General features: G+C 33.2%; 3 protein-coding genes across 3 annotated transcripts in view; all 3 read right to left on the bottom strand.

The window, feature by feature from the left end:
• LOC134690160 (uncharacterized) overlaps positions 1-26,436 on the bottom strand; it is an 85,884-nt gene that overhangs the window by 13,686 nt on the left and 45,762 nt on the right. Inside the window, exons 9-15 of the mRNA XM_063550136.1 lie at positions 23,212-23,233; positions 22,437-22,748; positions 19,411-20,100; positions 6,785-6,972; positions 3,769-5,004; positions 711-797; positions 386-466 (exon numbers count right to left, since the gene is read on the bottom strand). Of these exons, the coding sequence (XP_063406206.1) occupies positions 386-466; positions 711-797; positions 3,769-5,004; positions 6,785-6,972; positions 19,411-20,100; positions 22,437-22,748; positions 23,212-23,233 (2,616 nt within the window). The remainder of the gene's footprint in view (positions 1-385; positions 467-710; positions 798-3,768; positions 5,005-6,784; positions 6,973-19,410; positions 20,101-22,436; positions 22,749-23,211; positions 23,234-26,436) is intronic.
• On the bottom strand, positions 14,146-15,391 carry LOC134691510 (uncharacterized). The gene has a single exon (XM_063552058.1). The coding sequence runs from the start codon at positions 15,349-15,351 to the stop codon at positions 14,146-14,148; it is 1,206 nt and encodes a 401-aa protein (XP_063408128.1). The 5' UTR covers positions 15,352-15,391.
• Positions 15,387-17,511, bottom strand: LOC134690461 (uncharacterized). Its single transcript, XM_063550434.1, has 2 exons — positions 17,315-17,511; positions 15,387-16,653 (listed from the first exon to the last, which is right to left on the bottom strand). The coding sequence occupies exon 2, from the start codon at positions 16,120-16,122 to the stop codon at positions 15,388-15,390; it is 735 nt and encodes a 244-aa protein (XP_063406504.1). The 5' UTR covers positions 16,123-16,653; positions 17,315-17,511; the 3' UTR covers position 15,387.

Genomic DNA, 26,436 nt, shown 5'->3' with positions numbered 1-26,436 from the left:
AAACTGCAGTTTATCCTATGTTGTATTTTAAGCCATGGCGGCAATATTGGTTGATGGGCGGAGTCATCGAATACTTGTTTTAAACAAGATACCATAAAGACGATTTAGGCCAAGTGTGGTTTAATTTGGCAACCTACATGTAGTTTCAGAGGAGAAGATTTTTGTAATAAAAGTTAACAGACGACAAATGCAAAGTGCTGATAAAATCTCAATTGATCCTTTAGGGCCAGGTGAGATTAAAAAGGACAAGTCCATGAAAGTTGACCGATTTAGACGTTTGACTTTTTCAAACAACTGAACGAAAGAAAAGTCTACAATATTCTGTTTCATTCATTTTCATTTTTGAGAAATGAATTTGGCTTTAATACATTGTGGTGTTACATACCCCTGAAAAACTGGCTGTACTTGTTGCCTCTTGATTGACATTTGAAAACACTCTATCACCAGCTTGGACGTGGACACGTACCTGCAAAAAAAAATATGTCATTCATCATCAATAGAAAATAATTAGAAAAATTCATGAAAAGTTGAAAGAGAAAATTTGGCAATGTGCGTAGCACCTATCAGTTCATTACACTCTAATTTGATAAACATAGTACTGGTTAAATAAATAAACACGACTAGCCATACACTGTCTAAATTCTTGGGCTCATTTATACCTTTGTTATACCAAAGAAAAAAGAAAAGCATCACTTTAAAAAATAACTTACCTTGGTGGATGTTCCAGTTCTCTGTATTTGACCGGAGATCTCAGGGTAAAGATTCAAGCTTGGAATTTGTTCAGAACTCTGTGACAACTAAAATTAATGACAACATAAATGTTATCTGACTATTGGATGTACATTCACACCACTGTTTAAATGAGACATATATCTTCTTAAAACTATACATCGTTATGAACCCTCATTAACACATTTATGTTTATATAATTTCAATTATAGCATAAATATAGCATCTTGCACTTCTTAAGTTCGATCAAATGTAAGCTAATACCGAGAGTAACGTAAATAATCGCCTTTTCTAAGAAAGTGTCTCAATTTACATTTGAAGATATTGAATTTAGAATAATAGAAGATAATTGATATATCAGGGACAGACAATCTCTTTTCAAACTATATATTGTGTAGTTCGTTTAATTTCTGAAATATTCATCTTATTAGATTTCACTATCTGTAAAAATATATTTTTACTAACTGTTATCTGGAGAAAAAAAATGAACTGTCAGCTTTTCCTTACTTTTAACGACCCTCTATTAGTATTCAGTATAAGTCATGATACACATGTCACAGAGTTGTTAAGTTACAACTGGAGATTTGAAAATAATCACTGGGGTTGAGGCCTCGATAACTGGAGATTTTTTTTATCTACATTTTTTATCGATGTTTTAAGTGTTTATTTGATGATACACCTTCATCTCCCCTTTTTCTTTACTACATGTATTACTGTTTTCTCTTGTGTATTCTTTTACTCAGATATAATAGATGTAAACTTCAATTTTTCCTTTGTCGTGTTGAGGATTGCTGAAAACTCCTTTTAAATTACTTAACACAAAAAATGTGTTTTCTAGCATCTATTAATAAAACAGATACATGTATAAGATTAATAAGTAAATAATAAAACATAATAATATAATGAACGATTGTGTAAATTTCACGGTCTTGTCACCTCCTTGTTTTCCTTTCATTTCTCTGCTGTCTTTCTTTTTGTTAATGTTTGTTATTTTGCCTTGTATTGCAGTATGCCATCAACAATGATCAGGTGTAATCTAACAAAACATGTCATAGTCACTTCTTTGTCACACAAAATCGATATAACAGCTTAACATCTATGATAATAAAAGATGGATGACATTTTAACAAATTGGAAGCTTTGGGTTTTTAATGGAAGGGAATGAAGAGCTGGAAAATCTGCAGTTTTTCTTACTCTTGCAGGGAGAATCGCGTGTCTAGATCTAATATTATTTGAAATGTGATACTTCCAAATCATATTTAAAAAAATAGGAGATTATTAATGGTAGATGATATAAAAAGGAAATGTGGTATGATTGTCATTTAAATGAGAGTACTACCAACTAAAGAAAATAAATTAGGATGTAAACTAAACAGGTTACCATACGACCTGCTGCAATAGGCAAAATCCATATCGTGAAGCAATGTGAAGGTTCTAAGGAGGAACAAACTCCATATCGTAAAGCACTGTGAAGGGTCTAAGGAGGAACAAAATTCATATCGTAAAGCAATGTGAAGGTTCTAAGGAGGAACACAATCCATATCGTAAAGCAATGTGAAGGGTCTAAGGAGGAACAAAATTCGTATCGTAAAGCAATGTGAAGGTTCTAAGGAGGAACAAAATCCATATCGTAAAGCAATGTGAAGGGTCTAAGGAGGAACAAAATCCATATTGTAAACCAATGTGAAGGGTCTAAGGAGGAACAAAATCCATATCGTAAAGCAATTTCTATGGAGGAACAAAATCCATATCGTAAACAATGTGAAGGGTCTAAGGAAGAACAAAATCCATATCGTAAATCAATGTGAAAGGTCTAAGGAGGAACAAAATCCATATCGTAAAGCAATGTGAAGGGTCTAAGGAGGAACAAAATCCATATCATAAAGCAATGTGAAGGTTCTGAGGAGGAACAGCATTCGAAATCATTCAAAGAAGAAAACCAACAGTCTGATAAGGATAAATCGAAAAGTTGTCTGCCATTTTTAAATTTCTGAAACTTCTTGCATGTAAAAAAGATAACTGCTTTCCCCGTTTGTTCCCGTTGAAAAGATTCTTTAAAAAAATGTTCAATTACAAAGGTGACAATTGGCACGCTATGGCAAAATCATACAGTTTTTTTTCAGTCAGAATTCTAGTTCGACAAAATAATCTCGCCCTAACTTAACCGGGACAGTTGCCATTGAAGATTCATTATCTTGCATATTTACAAAAGTATCCACTTGGTAATATTTTTCAATATCAGGTCATTTTTATGCTTTTTGGGGAATACTTTTACTTAAAGAATTACTTTCATAGTAATTTAGTCAATTGTATATTTGGGTTCCGTTTGCGCTTTTGAATCATATATACAACACGTTTACATAATTCAATCTGTGTTTATAGAATTTCGATCGTTGACAGCATTATAATCCAGATTTTAAGATAGATTGTCGACAAAAATCTGAAAAATTATAGCTGCCTTATTTGGCAACGGAAACAATTCCTGAAGTATAGTATTTATGTGTTTTCCTTCCTTGAATTGGGAATTTAATCGGCACTACATTCTATATAGTTGAATGGTCTCTGATGCTGGATCATTACCTAGAAGAGGATATTGTCTTGGACTATTTATACAACTAATATGTATTGATAGTAATGCAATTTCATAGAAAAGACCATTAATCTGTCACAAGTTGTTCCAATCAAATCAATTTTAACAGAAAACTTGACATTTACAATTGCTTATAAAATCAAAGTCTCTGGTTTATGATCTTGGGGACAAGAACTCAAAATAATTGTCAAACTGATCTGAACTGATAGTAACTTCAAAATATCATTAATCCGGACCAACACATGTAGTTGTTATCAAACAAACTTAAGCAGAATACTTAACAATTGTCGATACCAACACACACAATGATGATGCAAGTAAAGCAATACATGAGACTGAAAAAAAGAACGTTGGGCAGATGAAAGTACAGATAGAGATAAACAAGTATAACATAAAAGATATAATAAAAATCTTACTTTCTATAACTAATATATCAATTTTTAACTTACACAAGACGTTCTTACTTCTAGATCTGACCATTCATTGTTAAACTCGTGTGTAGTTGTACATGCCTCACAATAATATACTTTATCCTGCTCTGCACTAAAATCAATCAATCCGGTAACAGAGTCTGGGTTTTTGAGGTCACATTTCCACCTTTTCTCAAATTTTACATTTGACATTTTGAATCTTCTACTTATTATCTTGTCTATTTCCTCTGTCACAAAGGATGCAATGTGTTTGTACATGCCAGTTTTAATTTCCTTTCTGAATTCTAAAACCTGAATTTGAATCAAATTTGGGCATGTCCTTAAAAGTAGTTTTCTTAACTTTATTGTCTCCTCTAATTCAAATACAGCAATACCTCTGAAAAGTGCAATTTCACTCTTCTCCTGTTCAGGGGTATCTACTACTGCAATTTTATACTTCCTGCTCAATGAAGCAATCAAATGATTAATAAGATGTGGTGGTAGAAACCTAAACTTAAAACATAACCAGGTGGATTTCTTACAGGTATCCTTGGTCACGTTGAACATCTCATATATGTCATTTTCTGGTTTAGATTTGACCATGCAAGGAACATAGAAGCAAGGTTTTTCATCAGCACTTTCTCCGGTTGCAGGTATAATGATATCAAACTTCTCCATAATATTAAGGATATCATCTTTATGTTTCTCATGTTTATACAAAACATTTCTTTTATCTTTAAATATATCGTCTAAAACCTCAGTGTGTAATATTCCTCTAACATTTAAATCCTCCAGTTTGTCCTTCATTTTATGTCTGCTTACATCAAATTGAAATTTCTCTGCTGTTACTATGCATTTAAAGGCGTCGGACAACCACTGTGTATCTAAAATGATAAAATCAGGAAGATCCTCAAAATAAACTATAGCTCTTAATTCATGTTGAAATTTCAAAAACAACACAAGTTCCTCATCATTCATTGGCATTGGTGTTTCAAGAGAGATACTCATCAATTCATTAAAAGTTATAATTGGAATTTGTAACACTGTCATCTTCTCTTGAAGACTTTTTTCCAGTTGTGTAAATTTCAATGGGTAAGTTTTATTCCATGATTTCATTCCTCTGGCTAAGTTTAATATGTCCTGTTTTATTTTCTTGAATTCACAATCATCATCTTTTGTATTTGAAATGAAGTATTCAGATCGTATATGTCCACAGGCATCATCTGAAACACCTTTCACGAAGCTTTCAATCTGCTTCTTGCATTCAATCTCTATCTGTAATAAAAGTATTTTAATTACTATAAGTATGTGATAAAGGAAACCTAATCAATTTTACAAATTATACTATGAGGTTAACTTACATAAAAATATTAGAAAGGGAAGGATATCTACTTGTATAGTTATTGATCCTCATGTATCTTTCGTCCCTCTTTTATGGCCGTTTTGAAAATTTCAAAAATCGATGGGCGACCTATCTTTTTTTTCTGACTCATCATATCGGGTGGGCATTCTAGAAGTTTTCAAGTCCGTCTGTTATGTTCATATAGTATTGTAAATCGTCATAACTTATATATCAAATTATGGATGACCTGAAATACTTGGGGACCTTCATAAATACTTTAGGATATCCTGGAGTCGAATTCTGTTGATCCTCAAATACCTAATGAATATGAATTCAAGGGCCTCCCGAAATAAAGCAATTTCTATCCTATCATCAATTATTTGTGTAGGTCCATACTAGAATTATTCAGGTTATCCTCAAATGGAAACATTTCAGGATGAAAGGCAATCAGCAAGCAAATTTTCGAGGTCCTGAACTTTTTTGTGGAGGTGCTGAAATATAATATGTATGGATACCCAGAATCCAAATATGTATTCCTAAACTATTTCCGGGATGCTTGGTGATTGATTAAATGTATGGATACTCTGAATTTAAATATGGAGCTCCTAAACTATTTCAGGACGTACTGAACTATCGTATGAATGGTTATCCAAATTCAATTATGAAGGTTCTGAAATATTTAAGTGTCTCCACAAATACATGCATTTTTAACTTAATCATGTTAATACACCTCTTACTAAATTGAATAATTTCTCCTAGTTTTATATAATTTTATTGCATGCGAAATAAAGGGAATTACATAGAGCACATATTTGGTACTCAACAATAATACACATTGGTCAAAGACATCGATTTAATCAATAATCTAATCAGTTATATCACTGCGACACCAAATGTCTACAATAATTTGACATCGAAACAATGTATGTTATATCATTTTAGTGATTTTTTCTCTCTTAACACTTTGTTTTAATATGTATAGAGGACTACATAAAAGTCTTGTGTTATTTGTTTAACAACAGGGTCGATGACACTGTTGGTAGATGTTTCGTATTTTGCTGTTCATTTCATTATTTTGGTCAATTTTACCAATACACGTTATTAAAATTATTTACAAAAATTATACATATTTAAGATCGGGGTTTTTTTGTGGTTATTAAAATCGAAGACTAGATGTCTCGTTTCGATCAGTGGTAAACATGGTAAAGAAGGAACGTTTGGTCTTGAACTTGTCTTATCTAACATCCTTCAAGATTTGGTGTGAATATGCAAATGGAAATCAGTATGCTGTTAGGGTTTGTATGCTTTGAAAAATATTGTTCTATGTTGTAAGGGTTTGTGTGCTTTAAACACATGTTGTACTGTACTGTTCTTTGTCAAAGCAAAACATCAGACCAGTGAACTTTGTCACAAAACTAACAAGACATATATTGATCTAAGTAATCACTACTTTGTTTATTCAGGTAAATAAATCAATAAGGGTTGACTTTCTCTATGAACAAATATAAAGGTCCTAGCAAATAAAGAACATAGAGAACAAGCATGACAAAAGTTATTGTATAAATTAAATTGGACAATAAAACTAAGACAGGTTTAAATTCCTTCAAACAAGAGGAGATGAGACTGTTGGAAAGTATCATTTGTTTTTTTACTGCTTTTACTTGATATGAATAATTTAATACTGTATGCATATTAGCCGGTGATCTCACATACCGTTTCTCCCTTTGAATTTCTGACTTTGTCTTTATGTGAACCAACAAGAATTACTGGTGGATCACACATATTTGTCTCCTCTTTCTCCATACTGTCATCCATTGTAGGAGTTACACGTTCAGGTTTATTTTGCTGATCATCAAGCCTACAGTAGCAATGTATTGAATTCATCCACAACTGAAACATGTCTACAAAAAAAATGATTGTAGCATGTATCAATTTCTAGAAGTTATTATTTTAGTTAATACCACCCGTTGCTTACATTATCACCTGCTACTACAGGAATTAAATAAGCATCGAATATTTTTGTGTCAAATAGATGAATAGGGAAATACCTAATATAGAATAGTATTTTCATATGAAGCCTGATACCAACTACAGAAGGCCCTGACTTGTAGTTCCCGAAAGAAAATCCCATTATACATAAACATTATACATAATAATAAATAGACCTGATAGATGTTCAAGATAATAATCAAAAACTCGATGCCTAAAGGAACATGCATAATAACATACTAATGCAAAATATATAATTGTATAAGTATTATGTACAGGCTGAATCTTGAACCTGTATTATGTATAAGTTAAAACTGCATAGCTAGTATATTTATTGATTTCACCTCTGTTTTTAGGAAGGATTTATAAAGTATAATGTTATAAAATAACAAAGCAAATACAGTTGGACAAATAAATGCCCCTTTTACATAATATCCATACAGAAGTTTTGATAAAGGTGAACTGAAGCTACCATTAAGAAACAAACAATAAAAGGCCTACAGACGAATGCACAGAAGGAAATATATTTGAACTAATATATACATGATATACATGAACTCCAGTTTTAGAGAACTATGTTTGCCCATTTCTGTTCAAAGAGATATAACTAAAGTTTATGTAATCAAGTTAGTCTTTTTAGCCAAGTTTTGAGACTACATATGAGGGGTACAAGAAATGATTATACCAGAATCATGTTCATTCAATATCATTTTTTTTCTTCTTCAAATTTATGTATTTTTCAATTACTTATAACAAACACTTTTGAATAATATGCATTTGGTACTTAAAACTGAAAAAAGTTCTAAATTTACAAAATTAACAACCTGGTTATTTCACACACAAAAAAATATCATAATATGATACAACTTTTTCAACACCTACCTATAGTTTTTTTTTAAGTTAATTTATTCAGATTGGTCAACTTCATCTTTATTGAAAGTATAAAAACAAAATTTAGTTGTATAAACGAGATTTTTTGTTCACGATTACAGCCTAAAAATAGTAAAAATATGATAAACTAGAGGCTCTAAAGAGCCTGTGTCGCTCACCTTGGTCTATGTGAATATTAAACAAAGGAAGCAGATGGATTCATGACAAAATTGTGTTTTGGTGATGGCGATGTGTTTGTACATCTTACTTTACTAAACAGTCTTGCTGCTTACAATTATCTCTTTCTATAATGAACTTGGCCCAGTAGTTTCAGTGGAAAATGGTAGTAAAAATTTAAAAATTTTATGAAAATTTTTAAAAACTGACGAACAATTTTACCCCATGTCAGATTTGCTCTAAATGCTTTGGTTTTTGAGTTATAAGCCAAAAACTGCATTTTACCCCTATGTTCTATTTTTAGCCGTGGCGGCCATCTTCATTTGATGGCCAGGTCACCGGACACTTTTTTTAAACTAGATACCCCAAAGATGATTGTGGCAAAGTTTGGATTAATTTGGCCCAGTAGTTTCAGAGGGGAAGATTTTTGTAGAAGATAACAAAGATTTATGAAAAAATGGTTAAAAATTGACTATAAAGGACAATAACTCCTTAGAAGGTCAATTGACCATTTCGATCGTGTTGACTTATTTGTAAATCTTACTTTGCTGAACATTATTGGCGTTTACAGTTTTTCTCTATTTATAATAATATTCAAGATAATAACCAAAAACAGCAAAATTTCCTTAAAATTACCGATTCAGTGGCAGCAAGCCAACAACAGGTTGTCCGATTCATCTGAAAATTTCGGGGCAGATAGATCTTGACCTGATGAACAATTTTACCTATGTCAGATTTACTCTAAATGCTTTGGTTTTTGAGTTATAAGCCAAAACAGCTTTTTACCCATATGTTCTATTTTTAGCTGTGGCGGCCATCTTGATTTGATGGCCGGGTCACGGGACACATTTCTTAAACTAGATACCCCAAAAATGAGTGTAGCCAAGTTTGGATTAATTTGGCCCAGTAGTTTCAGAGGAAAAGATTTTTGTAAAAGATAACTAAGATTTATGACAAATGGTTAAAAATTGACTATAAAGGGCAATTACTCCTAAAGGGGTCAACTGACCATTTTGGTCTTGTGACTTATTTGTAAATCTTACTTTGCCAAAAACTGCAAAATTTCCTTAAAATTACCAATTCAGGGGCAGCAACATAACAACAGGTTGTCTGATTCATCTGAAAATTTAAGGGCAGATAGATCTTGACCTGATAAACAATTAAACCCCATTATCAGATTTTCTCTAAATGCTTTGGTTTTTGAGTTATAAGCCAAAAACTGCATTTTACCCCTATGTTCTATTTTTAGCCGTGGCGGCCATCTCAGTTGGTATGCCGGGTCATCAGACACAGTTTTTAAACAAAATACCCCAATGATGATTGTGGCTAAGTTTGGTCAAATTTGTCCAAGTAGTTTCAGAGGAGAAGATTTTTCTAAAAGATTACTAAGATTCAGGAAAAATGGTTAAAAATTTACTATAAAGGGCAATAACTCCTTAGGGAGTCAATTGACCATTTTGGTCATGTTAACTTATTTGTAGATCCTACTTTGCTGAACATTTTTGCTGTTTACAGTTTATCTCTATCTATAATAATATTCAAGATAATAATAGCAACCCCAGGTGAAATTTTTTAACATACTATATAGGTTTAAAAACAGTCTAAATGAATAGATCTCCTTGCCAGCTTTCCAAAACCAGATCCAAAGTTATGTAAAAATTTTGCAGGAAATTTCTGGTTGCTAATGGGAAAAGTTGTACTATAAGACTTACAGGAATACCGATTCCAATTTTAGGCACCGAAATTCTTTTGAAAATCGGTTTTTGAGTTGTTATTTTTTTATTACTGGTAACAGCTTCATGAAACTTTGTACATAGGCTAATCATGACCTGCTGAATTCATTTATAGCCTTTAAAAAGAGCTAGGTTGAATACTTAATGGTGAAATTGGAAATTTGTGATGTATTTTTCGTCTTGTTGAAATAAGCATCCGCGCTTCTCATGTCAAAGCCCTTTGTCTCACACTTTTGAGAGTTCCTTAAATTCCCTGAGGTTTGTTTTTTTATGCTGAGTTTATTTGTAAGTGATTTTATGTGTTTAGAACATCTGAACTTTTGCCATATCTTGTCTACACAACCAATGAAGTACTCAACTGTGACACTCATGATTCAAAATAAATGTCCAAAAAATAAGTTTCTACTTGTACCATGGCAATTAGATCTGTTTTTCTTCATGAATCCTGAATGTCTAGTATTTTTATTCTAATCCATTAAATGCATGGTTAGTTTCTTTTGCAGAATTGATAAAAAGGACAATACAAGATGATTATTTTCAAGAAACAGAAACTACTTATACTTCCTCAACCTAGGTTCACATAAGTTGAAAAAAAATGTTCCCTGATTGTCTGACGTTTTTCGGTGTTGTGGTGAAAAAAAGATGCGAAAGTCAAAAACAAACCAAATCCATCATGGTGAAAAAAGAAAAAACTACAAGACAAGCAACAGTACACAAACACATATTTCCTTATTGGAATTGTATTACAGTTTTCATTTCGGGGTCTATTAAAGCTCACAATGTGGCATGGGTTATGCTCATTGTTGAAGGTCCTACAGTTACCTATAGTAATACACATGATAAACAGTTCTACTTTTATCTCATTTGTTCTGTGGTGGAGGGTTGTCTCATTGGCAATCAAAAAATCTAATGATTTTTATATTAAAAAGACTAATCAACAAAAACCTCAATAAAAAAATTGGTCGGTTGTATGTGATCTGAAAGGGTAAAAAATAACTGCAAAATCAAAGAATCAACATTGAATGATTTTCATTATTTTGCATTCAGGAGGTTGACTCATCAAAAATATGTGTTCTTGTATAGTTCAAATAAACTCTGGATGTCTTTGAACTGGGAAATTGACCATTGTCTCCCACTGGATCCAATACAGTCCAGAGTAAATCCTTTAAACAAAACGAACTTAAGTTCAACTAACTGCCTGTCCTCTCGCGAAGGCCATTGAAAAAATCCCTTAGAACTGCAAGGCAACATAAATTTGACATAAGCTTGGTTTTTTTCTATAATGTCTATATGACACAACCTGGATACCAGTTATCTTGATATGCAACAGCCACATAATCATTCATAGTGAAATTCTCAATATTAGGTAATGGCAAATTATTGTCGTAGTCTTCCTCGTCTTCTAGTTCTTAATTCTCGTTCTGATTTTTCTTTCTTGCCGTTTTAGGTTTAACGGGTTGCATCATTTCATCATGAACTTCAGTAATTACTGATTTTTCGTTAGTCATGTGAATTTCCCTTAGAGTACGTCCTCCTTTTATGGCATCTTTTATCATTGTCGAACGTTCCACCACAGGCATGTTCTGTATCCAATGCATCATGTCTTTACGATTTCTCTTCAGAAGTTGGACTGACGAATGATGGTGCATTGATGCACTAGGACGCCTTCTTTGGCTACTATCAAGGTCACCAAAATGGTGTTCACAAGCTAGATTAGTGACGTGGGCAAATTTAGTGCGATTTAGTTCAATCCCAGTATCAGCACTATAGAATTTACCTCCAGGAAGAAAATCAACTAGTTGTTTATCAACACATTTAATCATACCGGCAGCAACGAGCTTAATCAAATCGAACAACAGTTGACGGGTTTCTTCTTGCAAGGTAAAAAGACTTGCAACATAAATGTCATAATGAGGTACAATGTGTATTTGAAGAGGATCTTCAGCAGACCAATGACAATCCTGGTTTAGCATTAAAGCAGGATCTTCAACACAGTTTTCAAGGAAACTCTTGATTGCTATGACATGTGGATACAGTTCTAAATAGGCCACTTTACCACATGAGATAAGATTCCAATATGGTCCTGTAAGTTTTAAGTAAAATAGTCCAAAACATTGCAGCATAGCTAACACAACGACTGATTGGAGATCTTCCTTAACCGATTTAAGTTTTAAGTTAAGATTTTTTACAGTGTCCAAAAGCACCAAAAAGTCTTCTTTGTGCTTAAATACCTCAGCAGCAGTTTCAAAGGGTGTATTGAAGCGATTATCTTTGTAGTTTCCAATTAGAGATTTTATGCCTAAACTTGAGCAGTGCGATTCCCATCGATCGCGTACACCATGATGGTCACCTACAGGTCCAAAAACATCAGCTGTTGTTCTCAATACACGTTCAATAACCAATTCTTTCTTGCTCCAAAATTTGAAAACAGGAAGTGAATCTCTTCCAATAGGACCATGAACTTCAACAAGTTTCGTTTCCAATTGTTTAAGTTCAGGTTTAACGTAACTATGGAACCCTAACAAAACATGTGCCATACAATGGAAACTATGAACAGTTTGCTTGTCATCATTCAGTTCAAAGTTCAGCAATACTTCGTCTCGCCATTCATTTAACAATGTGTAAGAAAGTTTTTCATTGCTAGCTCTATCACTCATTGTGTAAGCAAGTTTTTCCAGTGAACGAGCAACATAATCAGCAGCATTTTCTCTTACGTGTTGAGGGGGAATAGATTTCTTTGCGACAAAAAATCCCTTAGAACTGCAAGGCGACATAAATTTGACATAAGCTTGGTTTTTTTCTATAATGTCTATGACACAACCCCGTATACCAGTTATCCTGATATGCAACAGCCACATAATCATTCATAGTGAAATTCTCAATATTAGGTAATGGCAAATTATTGTCGTAGTCTTCCTCGTCTTCTAGTTCTAAATTCTCGTTCTGATTTTTCTTTCTTGCCGTTTTAGGTTTAACGGGTTGCATCATTTCATCATGAACTTCAGTAATTACTGATTTTTCGTTAGTCATGTGAATTTCCCTTAGAGTACGTCCTCCTTTTATGGCATCTTTTATCATTGTCGAACGTTCCACCACAGGCATGTTCTGTATCCAATGCATCATGTCTGTACGATTTCTCTTCAGAAGTTGGACTGACGAATGAGGCTTAAATTAAAATATTGATTGTTTGCCCTTTACCGACCGACCCTATAAATTCGTTCCGCCTGAAAATCTTTTATTTGTATTTACCAGCAAGATTTTATTTTATTTTATTTTTTCGTTCCTACCAAAAATCTTGTATTTGTATTTCCCGCTCAAAACTATTTTATTCGGAATCCTCGGGTTTTATCTTTAACGTATAAGGTTCAGTCCGTTTGGTATCACCTGAGCGTTTGACATGAACACTTGCATTTGAAGTTTCAAAGCATTTGTTTGAAATCGATGTTCAGCATGTGAACGCTTCCTGAAATCATGATATGACGTACGCTACTCTGTACCTTTATAATTAACAAAAAAGTTCGTTTGACACAAAATTAGCAACGTGTGTACAAACTAATTCGTAAACGACGTTGTATTCTATGTTAAGGGATGGCCTTTTCTGATCTGCAGATCACGATGATTATGTTAACGATGCTGCTATATTATTTATATCTGATATGAATCAAAAGTGACAAAACCCGGTAAAGTGGAGAATATCTGACAGTAAAATCGCCAAGTTGTCCATACAGATCATTTATAAATGCGATGTATAATACGTGACAATTGTCTGTGTTTTAAGTCTTGTAGCATTTTTATTGAAAACAAAGGCACACACGATGTTTTTAACACTCGAGGGACTTTTTCTACTAGTAATTTATGACTGCCCGGACATATCTTATCAGTACAAAGTTATCTTTTACAGAAAATCTTAAGGTAAGCACACAAGGTACGTACTACAGAATATAAGTGCAAGTTCAAACTCTTCAAAGTTCCAGGCATATAAATGTTGAAGATATGCGGCACAGCTTTATATTTTGATATTTGAAAACAAAATAGTAGTGCATGTGAATTAGCTTGACATTCTATGTGATATTTTTTTTAAACTAATAGTCCCAGAAAACTTATTTGCAAAAAAAAACGGACACAAATGACATTATGCAGAGTTTGTATCTATAAAATAAAATATTATACCTTCCTGCCTACCCATGACAAATAATATACCGAGTCAAATTATTTTTTTGGGGAAAAAAATAAAACATTTTACCTACCTACCTACCCTGTTTCAAAACATAGGGTCGGAAAAGGGCAAACAAACAATATTTTAATTTAGGCCTGATGGTGCATTGATGTTCTAGGACGCCTTCTTTGGCTACTATCAAGGTCACCAAAATGGTGTTCACAAGCTAGATTAGTGACGTGGGCAAATTTAGTGCGATTTAGTTCAATCCCAGTATCAGCACTATATAATTTACCTCCAGGAAGAAAATCAACTAGTTGTTTATCAACACATTTAATCATACCGGCAGCAACGAGCTTAATCAAATCGAACAACAGTTGACGGGTTTCTTCTTGCAAGGTAAAAAGACTTGCAACATAAATATCATAATGAGGTACAATGTGTATTTGAAGAGGATCTTCAGCAGACCAATGACAATCCTGGTTTAGCATTAAAGCAGGATCTTCAACACAGTTTTCAAGGAAACTCTTGATTGCTATGACATGTGGATACAGTTCTAAATAGGCCACTTTACCACATGAGATAAGATTCCAATATGGTCCTGTAAGTTTTAAGTAAAATAGTCCAAAACATTGCAGCATAGCTAACACAACGACTGATTGGAGATCTTCCTTAACCGATTTAAGTTTTAAGTTAAGATTTTTTACAGTGTCCAAAAGCACCAAAAAGTCTTCTTTGTGCTTAAATACCTCAGCAGCAGTTTCAAAGAGTGCATTGAAGCGATTATCTTTGTAGTTTCCAATTAGAGATTTTATGCCTAAACTTGAGCAGTGCGATTCCCATCGATCGCGTACACCATGATGGTCACCTACAGGTCCAAAAACATCAGCTGTTGTTCTCAATACACGTTCAATAACCAATTCTTTCTTGCTCCAAAATTTGAAAACAGGAAGTGAATCTCTTCCAATAGGACCATGAACTTCAACAAGTTTCGTTTCCAATTGTTTAAGTTCAGGTTTAACGTAACTATGGAACCCTAACAAAACATGTGCCATACAATGGAAACTATGAACAGTTTGCTTGTCATCATTCAGTTCAAAGTTCAGCAATACTTCGTCTCGCCATGCATTTAACAATGTGTTAGCAAGGTTTTCATTGCTAGCTCTATCACTCATTGTGTAAGCAAGTTTTTCCAGTGAACGAGCAACATAATCAGCAGCATTTTCTCTTACGTGTTGAGGGGGAATAGATTTCTTTGCGACATTTAAACCAGATAACTCCGACAAATGACCTTGTGTCACCTTGGTAATAGTTGCTGCAGTTTCATGTGCGATTCTGTTAAACCCGAAACTCATTACACTACCAGAATCTAATGTTATTAGACCCCAGTTTTAAGATTGGTCTAGTTTTTCAAATATAAATGTTTTGGCAATATAGTGCCCTTCGTCAACAATTGACTGCACTGTTGTTGAACTAGGCAACTGAGATGTATCTAAACCAATGTCAAATAAATGTTTGCATACTGTTTGAATAACAGGGGAGACCTTTCCAACAGCAACTTCCAATCCAGATAACTCCATCACGCACAGTCTGACACAATCAGTGAAGCTGGCATCTATATTTCTAGTGACAATAGTGAAATTTGCCGTTTCTTTCATAATGCTTATATCTGATAATAAATTTTCAATTTGATGGTCCTTTTCTTTCAAAACAATTTTCAACGATTCAATTTCACCTTTCACCTCTTCAGATTTTACTTTCATTCTATTCATTTGAATTTTCAAAGAGCTTACTTTTTTTTGTACTTTCAATTTCATCTTTTGTGAATATACCAATAAGTCTTGTGTTTTTGACAGCTTGTTTACACTTTCTTTCAATTGTTCATTATCAGTTTTTATTGTCCCTAATTCTAATAATTCACTTTCAGCTTTATGCAAGAGTCTTTTCTGTTTTTTGATAACATTTTTTGATGCCCTTAACAACTTTGCAGTTTGTCTTGCCTTTTCTTCTTTTTTATTTATATTCCTGATGGAAAAGTATCCTATTGTGTCCTGTTGTGTTTTTAATTTTTCCTGTTTTACGCTTATTTCCCTTTGAAGGCGTTCATTCTTTTTCTTAAGTTTCATAGAATAATATTGTAACAGGTTTTTTGACTTAACTGTTTCATCATCAGAATCAAAAGTTTCTGTTTGTACACCAGTGTAACATGTGAGTTCAGGTTCTAACGTAGAAGAATTTGCTGGCGATTCTTCCTGTTCATGCTCATGTCCATTTACAGTGATGGAAAAAGTTGAAACTTGCTTCACGGGTGGTTCAAAGGATATTGATAAAATATCAGAAATGTTCTTATAACCTGGAACTTTTTTTTTTACTATTCAACTTCTTCTTTAGTTCACATAATCGATGAATTTTTGACTGAATAGATTTTGGATTAGTCAATGCAAAAGCAGGAAACAAATTAGATATTAATTGAGCTAATTCCCAAATGCCTTTTCCATTTTTTTCTAAAAAATGTTTAAGTTCCAATACAACTCCATTTGATAGTACAAAATTGTCTATAGAGGTATGGTCAGCAGAATCTTTCAGCAAACTTTCTATTGGCAACCCAATGCCATTACAAAAGGGGTAGTCCATATTTCTGTTTGTGTTTCTTCAGACTGAAATAAAAAAAGAGCAAATTTTAAAATTGATTTCAAGATAAAAACAATATTCTCACAGTGCAGTAAAATATAAAATGTATTAATTCTCACTATGAAAAAATGTTTTAGTATACTATCAGTTCATCCCTTCATATTATAAATACATCTGTGTAACAACTCACCCCCCCTTTTTTCTCTCTAAAAAAAATCTTGAAAAATAAACGAAGTCCAAAACCGAAAAAAATTGGGCAGCACTCTCCCTAGCAAAAGCATTTTTTCTCATTAACCCCCTCCCATTTTACCCCAGACGGAAGAAATATGGAAGGAAAAGAAGAGAGGGCACTGGGACAGGCTACATTTATAAAACATGAGCCATATACCCTCTCATTTTTACTGATAGATGATTCTTACCTTAATTTGAATATAATTCCACACTTTTATTATAAAAATATCGATAAATCACAGGTAAAAACGTCAAAAAAATGATTTACGCTACATAACGACAACAGTAACAATGAACGCCGACAACTTTTTTTTCCAACTTCAGATTTTGCGCTTTTTCAACTTTGATCAATGATGCGGGGGTTGTTGTTTGTTGTCGTATAGTTGCACAATATATATTTTAAATTATTCCTTAGAATGTCAGCTTTCCATTCATATATGAATCAAAATTATTTACCTTGTATATTTCATGTAGGAATTCGCCGTGTTTACATCTTCAGTTCTTGCGTTTTACATTTCTGATTGTCATGATTCAATCTCCGCAGTGAATATGATTCTTTATTCTGATTGGTCACAAAATTTCGAAACAATGCACGACCTACATCCTGACCGCATTTTAAATCAAAATAACTAGACATCACGGAATGACGGAACAAAAACGTTTGTCAACAATCGCAGATTTCTACCACAATTCCAAGGTTTAACAAAATAGAAATAAAAGAAATATTAAGTTTATAGAGGTGAAACATATATCAATGAAAAGATATTTTAATTACGTTTTTAACAGTATTAGGGTTGTCTGATAAATTATTAATGGATTTAAAGAAAAAATCAAAAAAAGTGGATTACACATGAAAAATTTCAGTATTCCATCGATAACGTTGCAGTGATGGGGTTGCTAATAATAACCCCAAAACAGTAAAATTTCCATAAAATTACCAATTCAGGGGCAGCAACCCAACAAGGGATTGTCCAATTCATCTGAAAATTTTGGGGCAGATAGATCTTGACCTGATGAACAATTTAACCCCATGTCAGATTTGCTCTATATGCTTTGGTTTTTGAGTTATAAGCCAAAAACTGCATTTTACCCCTATGTTCTATTTTTAGCCATGGCGGCCATCTTGGTTGCTTGACCAGGTCACCGGATACATTTTTTAAACTAGATACCCGACTGATGATTGTGGCCAAGTTTGGTAAAATTTGGCCCAGTAGTTTCAGAGGAGAAGATTTTTGTGAAAGTTATCGCCGGACGATGGACACAAAGTGATGGGAAAAGCTCACTTGGCCTTTTAGGCCAGGTTAGCTAAAAATTGTTAAAAATTGACTATAAAGGGCAATAACTCCTAAAAGGGGTCAACTGACCATTTCGGTCGTGTTGACTTATTTGTAAATCTTATTTTGCTGAACATTATTGCTGTTTATACAGTTTATCTCTATCTATAATATTATTCAAGGAAATAACCAAAAACAGCAAAATTTCCTTGAAATTACCAATTCAGGGGCAGCAACCCAACAACTGGTTGTTAGATTCATCTGAAATTTTCAGGGCAAATAGATCTTGTCCTGACAAACAATATAACACCATGTCAGATTGCTGAAAATGCTTTGGTTTCTGAGTTATAAGCCAAAAACTGCATTTTACCCCTATGTTCTATTTTTAGCCATGGCTGCCATCTTGGTTGGTTGACCGGGTCACTGGACACAATTCCAAACTACATACCCCAATGATGATTGTGGCCAAGTTTGGCTTAATTTGGCCCAGTAGTTTCAGAGGAGCAGATTTTTGTAAATGATTACCCAGATTTACAAAAAATGGTTAAAAATTGACTATAAAGGGCAATAACTCCTAAAGGAGTCAACTGACCATTTCGATCGTGTTGACTTATTTGTAAATCTTATTTTGCTGAACATTATTGCTGTTTACAGTTTATCTCTATCTATAATATTATTCAAGGTAATAACCAAAAACAGCAAAATTTCCCTAAAATTACCAATTCAGGGGCAGCAACCCAACAGCAGGTTGTTCGATTCATCTGAAATTTTCAGGGCAAATAGATCTTGACCTGTCAAAAAATTTAACCCCGTCAGATTTGCTGTAAATGCTTTGGTTTCTGAGTTATAAGCCAAAAACTGCATTTTACCCCTATGTTCTAGATTTAGCCATGGCGGCCATCTTGGTTGGTTGACCAGGTCACCGGACACAATTTTTAAACTCGATACCCCAGTGATGATTGTGGCCAAGTTTGGTTTAATATGGCCCAGTAGTTTCAGAGGAGAAGATTTTTGTAAAAGTTAACGGCGGACGACGACGACGACCGACGCAGGACGACGGATAACGGGCGCCAAGTGATGAGAAAAGCTCATTTGGCCCTTTGAGAATGTGAATTCAAGAAATGTTTGGCTCATCAGAGGTGGACATTCTGTATTTGAAAATAATTTCAGCACACTATTTTCATGTTAATGGATGAACAATGTTTGGCAGCGCCCGATTTTTTCGTCGAAATCTGGTGTAAAAAATGTATCGTGCGAACATCATATATCAATACTTACCCTGTGCATTTTTGTCATTAGCCTCATTCAGTTTTGTTACAACAAGATAAATTGCATCTTGGGACAAAAATGTTTGATGTGTGTGGTAAAATTCTTCATCACCAGCAAAATCCCATAATAAAAAGTTGACATACTCCTCTTTGTCATGTAAATCAACTTTAGATTTGTCCATCATGGCTTTGATATCCTTATATGCTTTTGATAATAGTAGGTTTTGCTCCTGTCGATGGTCAGTGTTGGTTATTTTAGATTTAGTGGTTACCGGAGGTTCAACTTGAGTGACTACTGGAGGTTTCATTTTTTCATGCTGCTGAGAAAAAAATGTTGAATCATTTGATTCATCAACACGTCTGTACAAAATGGTTATGCAGGTATTGTCTTTAACCGTTTCCTGAGCTCTGTCTGAATGTTTAACTTGAGTGTCTTCTGTACAGGCAGTGGCTACTAGGCGTTCAATTTGAGAGTCTACTTGTGTTTGTTCTTTACATTCAGTGTCTACTGGATGTTTTAGTTTTGAAGGCTGAGAAGTTGATAAAGGTACCTTTGATTCTTCAAAACCTGTCGGTGAAGTGTTGTCGTTAAAGGTATTGTGGGCTGCTTTTTCAATGCTGGCTAAGCTATGCTTATTGGTTAGTGTTTCTTCATATGGTTTTAATAATCTTGCATTAAGTTCAGTTGCTTTATAGTTACCTATAATAAAAACAAATTCAACTGCTATATGCTTAAAACGTGTTAACACAGATATGAGATGAATTATTCGTAAACAAAAAATAAAAGAAATAGGTGTCTGATGACACCAATAGGCCCGAGAACACAGTTATTTCGTAGTGCATTTCTTTTAGACAAAAACAATCAAATTAAAAAAAATCGCACATTCCTTATCTCAAAAATTATTTTATAGTGTAATGTACTGCTATTGGAAAAATCAATATAAAAATTACAGAATCTTCTACCAGCTATCTCAAAATATTGACAATTCTGTGTTAAGGGAGTCTAACATTCAGTTTGACAGCTTCAGGCGTACTTATTTTTGACTTATTTTAACTGGACCAAATCACTACTTAACATGAAGATTCAGCACCCAAATTTTGTTAACATATAATTTCATCCACCTACTTATTATTGCATGCATTAAATATTAAGAAACAAATTGGGAAAATTTATAAAAAAAAAATATACACTGTTCACACTAGGGACTTTATTCGTAGACAACAAAATCCAAAGTTTAATAACTGTGTCCTTGGACCTAATAGGGCAGAAAGATTTGAACAATCTTAATAAAACTTTACATGACATATGCTTAGGGAATTATGAGATAGTTGGCCAAGTTATTTAGATATATATTATAGAAACTAGGGTCAATTATCGACATGTGGATGTTGTTTTTTTTATGTTTAAATAAAATATTTTCATCTGTCAAAGTGTTGGCCTAAACAATTTAAATATTGCAAAAATTAGCTTTTTAAATGCTTTTGAGTATTATATAAAAGTATTAGAAGCATCTGAACACTTATTTTATTCATCAGATTTATTACAATTTTTCCAAAGTCAAATTTATATGAGCCTATGCCTGTAAATAGAGCTAATCGAATTAAGGGAAGTCTTACATAAACATGCATTTTTTTCAACCAATTTGACGATTTTGAGGTTTTTTAACCACAAATTATTCTTTCATATATATTTAATATACTTTAAATGTAGAGATGAGATGAGAACATGTTAATGTAATGTGAAAAAATATCCTTCTTTGTACTAGATGAACCTGCTGATCTGGATTGTTAACGACCAGACTCAACCTAGCGACCAATTCCAATTTATTTATGTAAATACATATAAGATCATATACAGTATGCTTACGGAATAAAAATCGTTCATCAACAAGAAGTGTATTAATAATAGACATATACAGAATTACAGCACACATCATACATCTAACACAGACTTTATTCAAATGTTTACTTTTTTAATTTTACTTTTTCGAATTTCTGGCACTTTTGCTTTGATAGATACATTGTACTATATTTGTTTTACTCATTGATATCAATATGCCGGCATTTAGTAAGCAAGCTAGTCAAGCTGGCTACTTTGACCTATATTTTGTTTACTTTTTATACATTGTGACTTGTGACTTGGATGAAGAGTTGGGTCACTGGCACACCTACCACATCTTTTAATGTATAGTCATTGCATTAAGCTACAGACGTCATTGATGTTATAGTGTCCCACTTTCACATCACATGCTGGACATCTCTTGTCATTTCTTAAAAACGTTAAAAACCCAATTACACCGTACTTTTAGCTATATAATTTCTTTTTGACAGAACGTTTCTTTTTTTCATAATGGGGTGTTGTTGATTTCAAACATACCACATTCTTATCTTTGACAAGTTGATTCTCATTGCTCACTTAAGGTGGTCGATAAAATGGGTCGCAAGCTTGATTGGTCGCTAGCTTGAGTCTTGTTTGTTAACATGCTAGTTCACAATATGCACATGAAGACATGTCATCCTACACGGACACATTATTCTTACTCCGAGAAGATCAGTCTTTGCTCTTACTTCTGAATGCTTTATGCATATGCTTATCAGAGAAGTAGCAAATATCAGTTTTGAAGTTTTTGATGTGATGAGGCCAGTGTTCGAACCTATTTCCATTCCCACTTGAGGTGAACAAGCTCCAAGAGAGTCTCAGACGACAAAAAGGGTTATCTAAAATCGCCCAAAATTTGAAACTGAGAAGCACAAAGAGTAATCTTATTTTATTTAGCAGAATTGAAAAGTGGGTAGTGCTATACATTTTAAGCATTTTCAAAAAGACATGGTGACTTAATAAGTCTGAACTTGAAATTAGTCTGTTTCGTTTTGATTCAGGTTGAAAACTTACATCCATGTGTTAATTATATAATTTGTCAAAACAGCTCAGATCTTTGAAATGATTAACGGGCTAATTCATACATGTAAACCTGTCTGAGAAAATGAAGTCAGAGAGGTAAAACATTTTAAAAGTTAATACCTTTTATGCCATACCTTCTAATTTATTCCAAATGCTATCACCAAATTTTGCTTTACATTTTATCACATGAATTTCTATTCCATTTGTGCTTGTAACATCTGCATTATTTCTTCCAAACAATCTTTTTAAAAATGATGAGGGTCCACCAGTTTTTTTTCCTTCTTTGAATAACCTGTTAACCAATGAAGTCTTACCCGCACCTTTCTTCCCAACTATTACTAAACGTATGTCTCTTTTTTTCTCAGATCCTGACTCGAGTAATTTGAGGTACAAAGGAACAGATCTTTTGTCAGCCATTAATTCTATTTCAGTTGGAACTTTATTATCTACAAAGTTATGATAAAAAGCTATTTTCATAATTGAGAACAGTAATTCTTTTATTTATTTGAAATAATATGTTATCAATGTATGGAACTATCAAATATTCCGTTTAAAGTAAAGTAAATATGCTTAAATGCTTATAAAGCGAGACTGTCTTGAATTGAAAGTTTTTGCTCCATGTTTGAGGACTCCCTGTGAATTTTAAACAAGGAACTAAAATTAGGGTGCCCACGACATGTACAATGCCTTATTGCTACACAATCAGAACCAAAGTTGAAGCGTCCCAATTATCAAATTAACACATGATTAATATCTAAACAGGGGACTGTTCCGGAACGGTAATGAAGGAAAATCTGTAACAAATAGACAGCAATAGTTTTTGACAAAAATTTAGAACAATTATAGTGGAATCCTGACGGTTGGCTTCTTTGTATCGTTTCAAGTCTAATAATGCAATAAAGAAAATACCTTTCATCCTTAGTACAGCAGTCTGAAAAAAAGGAATATATATTGTGAGTATATCAGGAAACTTGTAGAAATGTTAGATATTTATGTTTATAGTCTAGTCAATTTAGTGAACAACCTGCAACTAATTGCAACACAAAGTTTTTCTCTGAAAAACAAGTCTGTTACTATCTATGAACAACATACTAAAACTATAAAAAAAAATATATTTTGCGGAAAGTGGTGTTATTCATGTAAATATTTTGTAGTAAAAATGAGGTTATATGAGTTGCTTCCCCTTTTGTGGCAAAGTTGAAAAACATAATTGATACAAAAAATGTTCTATACTTTTTAAAACAGTAAAACAATGCAATACATAATTATATCAATTCAAATGAATGATATTACAAATATATCACTTTTCTGTCTCAAAATTTGTATATTAGAATAAAGATATAGACCGAGATTGTGTTCTGCAATTTACAATTCACCAGAGTGTTGGTATGTAACCTATATATGGATATCTGTACTGTGTTAAATTAGCCAACTTAGTCACAATCTTACTTGGTAATTCAAAGAATTCTGCCCTTGTGTTATAAATACGGACAGTTAATTTTTAGATGCAGGAGAGGTTATCAAACACATGTTTTGTCCTCTAAAAAAAAAATTAACAAGACTTAATATTTGAATTGCAAAGACTTTTATATACTTTTTCCAACAAATTTCTAAAGGAAACAATGTTTTTTCATTTTCCTTCTTGAACAAACATGTTAAGATTTAGAATCCAACAATGTTTTTCATAAAAAAACAGAATGTGTCCATAGTACACGGATGCCCCACTCGCACTATCATTTTCTGTGTTCAGTGGACCTTGCAATTAGGGTCAAAACTTTAATTTGGAATTAAAATTAGAAAGATCATATCCTAGTGAACACGTGTTCTAAGTTTCAAGTTGATTGGACTTCAACTTCATCAAAAACTACCTTGACCAAAAACTTTAACCTGAACTTCGCACCATCATTTTCTATGTTCAGTGGACCATGAAATTGGGATCAAAACTATAATTTGGCATTAAAATTAGAAAGATCATATCATTGGGAACATGTGTACTAAGTTTCAAGTTGATTGGACTTCAACTTCTTAAAAAACTACCTTGACCAAAAACTTTAACCTGAAGCGAACGGACGCACAGACAGATGCACAGACGGACGAACGAACAAACGAACGAACGGAGGCACAGACCAAAAAACATAATGCCCCCTACTATCGTAGGTGGGGCATAAAAATAAGACCGATGAGTGTAAATGATTGTTAAATATTTTTTCACAAATGAGAATTTCAGACTCCTTGAAGCAAATAGTTAACTTACTCATGTAATTAGCGTCAATCTCTTTACTCATACACCGGTTTGGCTATAAGACTGAATCAACTTTTCATTGGTTGCTAAATGGATGTGTAATGATTTATATCATCCAATAGTATTTATTCATTAAATGTAATTAGCTTTGAACTAGCTATTAGAACTCAGTGTATATTTGTTAATTGGTTATATTTTCAGTGCTGATCCTTTTAAGCTTTGCCGTTTTCAACTGAGTTTAACAATTTGTTCTTCTGTTGTTTGCTATTGAAAAACTGTTCCTGTCTGATTATGGGAGGGCTGAGTGCTCCCAAACATGGTTAACCGTGCACACTATGAATATTATTATCACAAGTAAGTTGCCCTTTTACTTGGTGGTTCTTGTTTGCTGTCTGTCATATTTGTTTTTAACATTTATTGTCTTAACAGTTTTAAATTTTAACGATGAATTATTATAGTTGTTAACATCCAAACCCACATCATTATTATCTCTTGTGGAAAGTTTTCTCATTGGTAACATCTTCTTATGTTTTTAGAGTGGGGAGATTTTACAATAAATCATGGTTTCACTGGCAAGCGATTGAACATACTATCAAGAGGTCAATGATAGAGTTTAGTGGACATTAAAAGCTAAACATTTATATTCTTAAGGCATGAGGTGTATTTTTTTAAGTATTTTTTAGTTTTTTTCAAATGAGTTAAATACTGGTCGGCACATTCCGGAAGCAGGGACTGGCATCTTTAACATTGATAATTCTGTAATAGAATATAATTATGAATAAAGAGAGATTTGAGGTTTTTAAGGTCAATGAGAAAGCAACTCAAACCACTAAAAAACTAGAGGCTCTAAAGAGCCTGTGTCGCTCACCTTGGTCTATGTGAATATCAAACAAAGGAAGCAGACGGATTCATGACAAAATTGTGTTTTGGTGATGGTGATGTGTTTGTAAATCTTACTTTAATAAACAGTCTTGCTGCTTACAATTATCTCGATCTATAATGAACTTGGCCGGGTAGTTTCAGTGGAAAATTTTAATAAAAATTTACAAATTTTATGAAAATTGTTAAAATTTGACTATAAAGGACAATAACTCCTTAGGGCATCAATTGACCATTTCGGTCAGGTTCACTTATTTGTAAATCTTACTTTGCTGAACATTATTGCTGTTTACAGTTTATCTTTATCTATATTAATTCAAGATAATAACCAAAAACAGCAAAATTTCCTAAAATTACCAATTCAGGGGCAGCAACCCAAGAACAGGTTGTCAGATTCATCTGAAAATTTCAGGGCAGATAAATCTTCATCTGATAAACAAATTTAGCACTGTCAGATTTGCTCTAAATGCTTTGGTTTTTGAGTTATGAGCCAAAAACTGCATTTTACCCCTATGTTCTATTTTTAGCTGTGGCGGCCATCTTGGTTGGTTGACCAGGTCACGCCACACATTTTGTAAACTAGATACCCCAAAGATGATTGTTGCCAAGTTTGGATTGATTTGGCCCAAAAGTTTTAGAGGAGAAGATATTTGTAAAAGATAACTAAGATTTACGAAAAATGGTTAAAAATGGACTATAAAGGGCAATAACTCCTATAGGGGTCAACTAACCATTTTCGTCATGTTGACTTATTTGTAAATCGTACTTTGCTGAACATTATTGCTGTTTACAATTTATCTCTATCTATAATAATATTATAGATAATAACCAAAAACAGCAAAATGTCCTTAAAATTACAAATGCAGGGGCAGCAACCCAACAAAGGGTTGTCCAATTCGTCTGAAAATTTCAGAGCAGATAGATCTTGACCTGATCAACAATTATACCCCCATGTCAGATTTGCTCTAAATGCTTTGGTGTTTGAGTTATAAGCCAAAAACTACAATTTACCC

Source organism: Mytilus trossulus, chromosome 11 (genome assembly GCF_036588685.1).
Source record: "Mytilus trossulus isolate FHL-02 chromosome 11, PNRI_Mtr1.1.1.hap1, whole genome shotgun sequence".
NCBI lineage: Eukaryota > Metazoa > Mollusca > Bivalvia > Mytilida > Mytilidae > Mytilus > Mytilus trossulus.
This window is presented reverse-complemented; position numbering and strand designations above follow the sequence as displayed.

What these genes read in the sequence shown, in the direction of transcription:
- LOC134691510 (XM_063552058.1), bottom strand. Translation starts at nt 15,351, where the DNA reads ATGAGTTTCGGGTTTAACAGAATCGCACATGAAACTGCAGCAACTATT.
- LOC134690461 (XM_063550434.1), bottom strand. Translation starts at nt 16,122, where the DNA reads ATGAAACTTAAGAAAAAGAATGAACGCCTTCAAAGGGAAATAAGCGTA.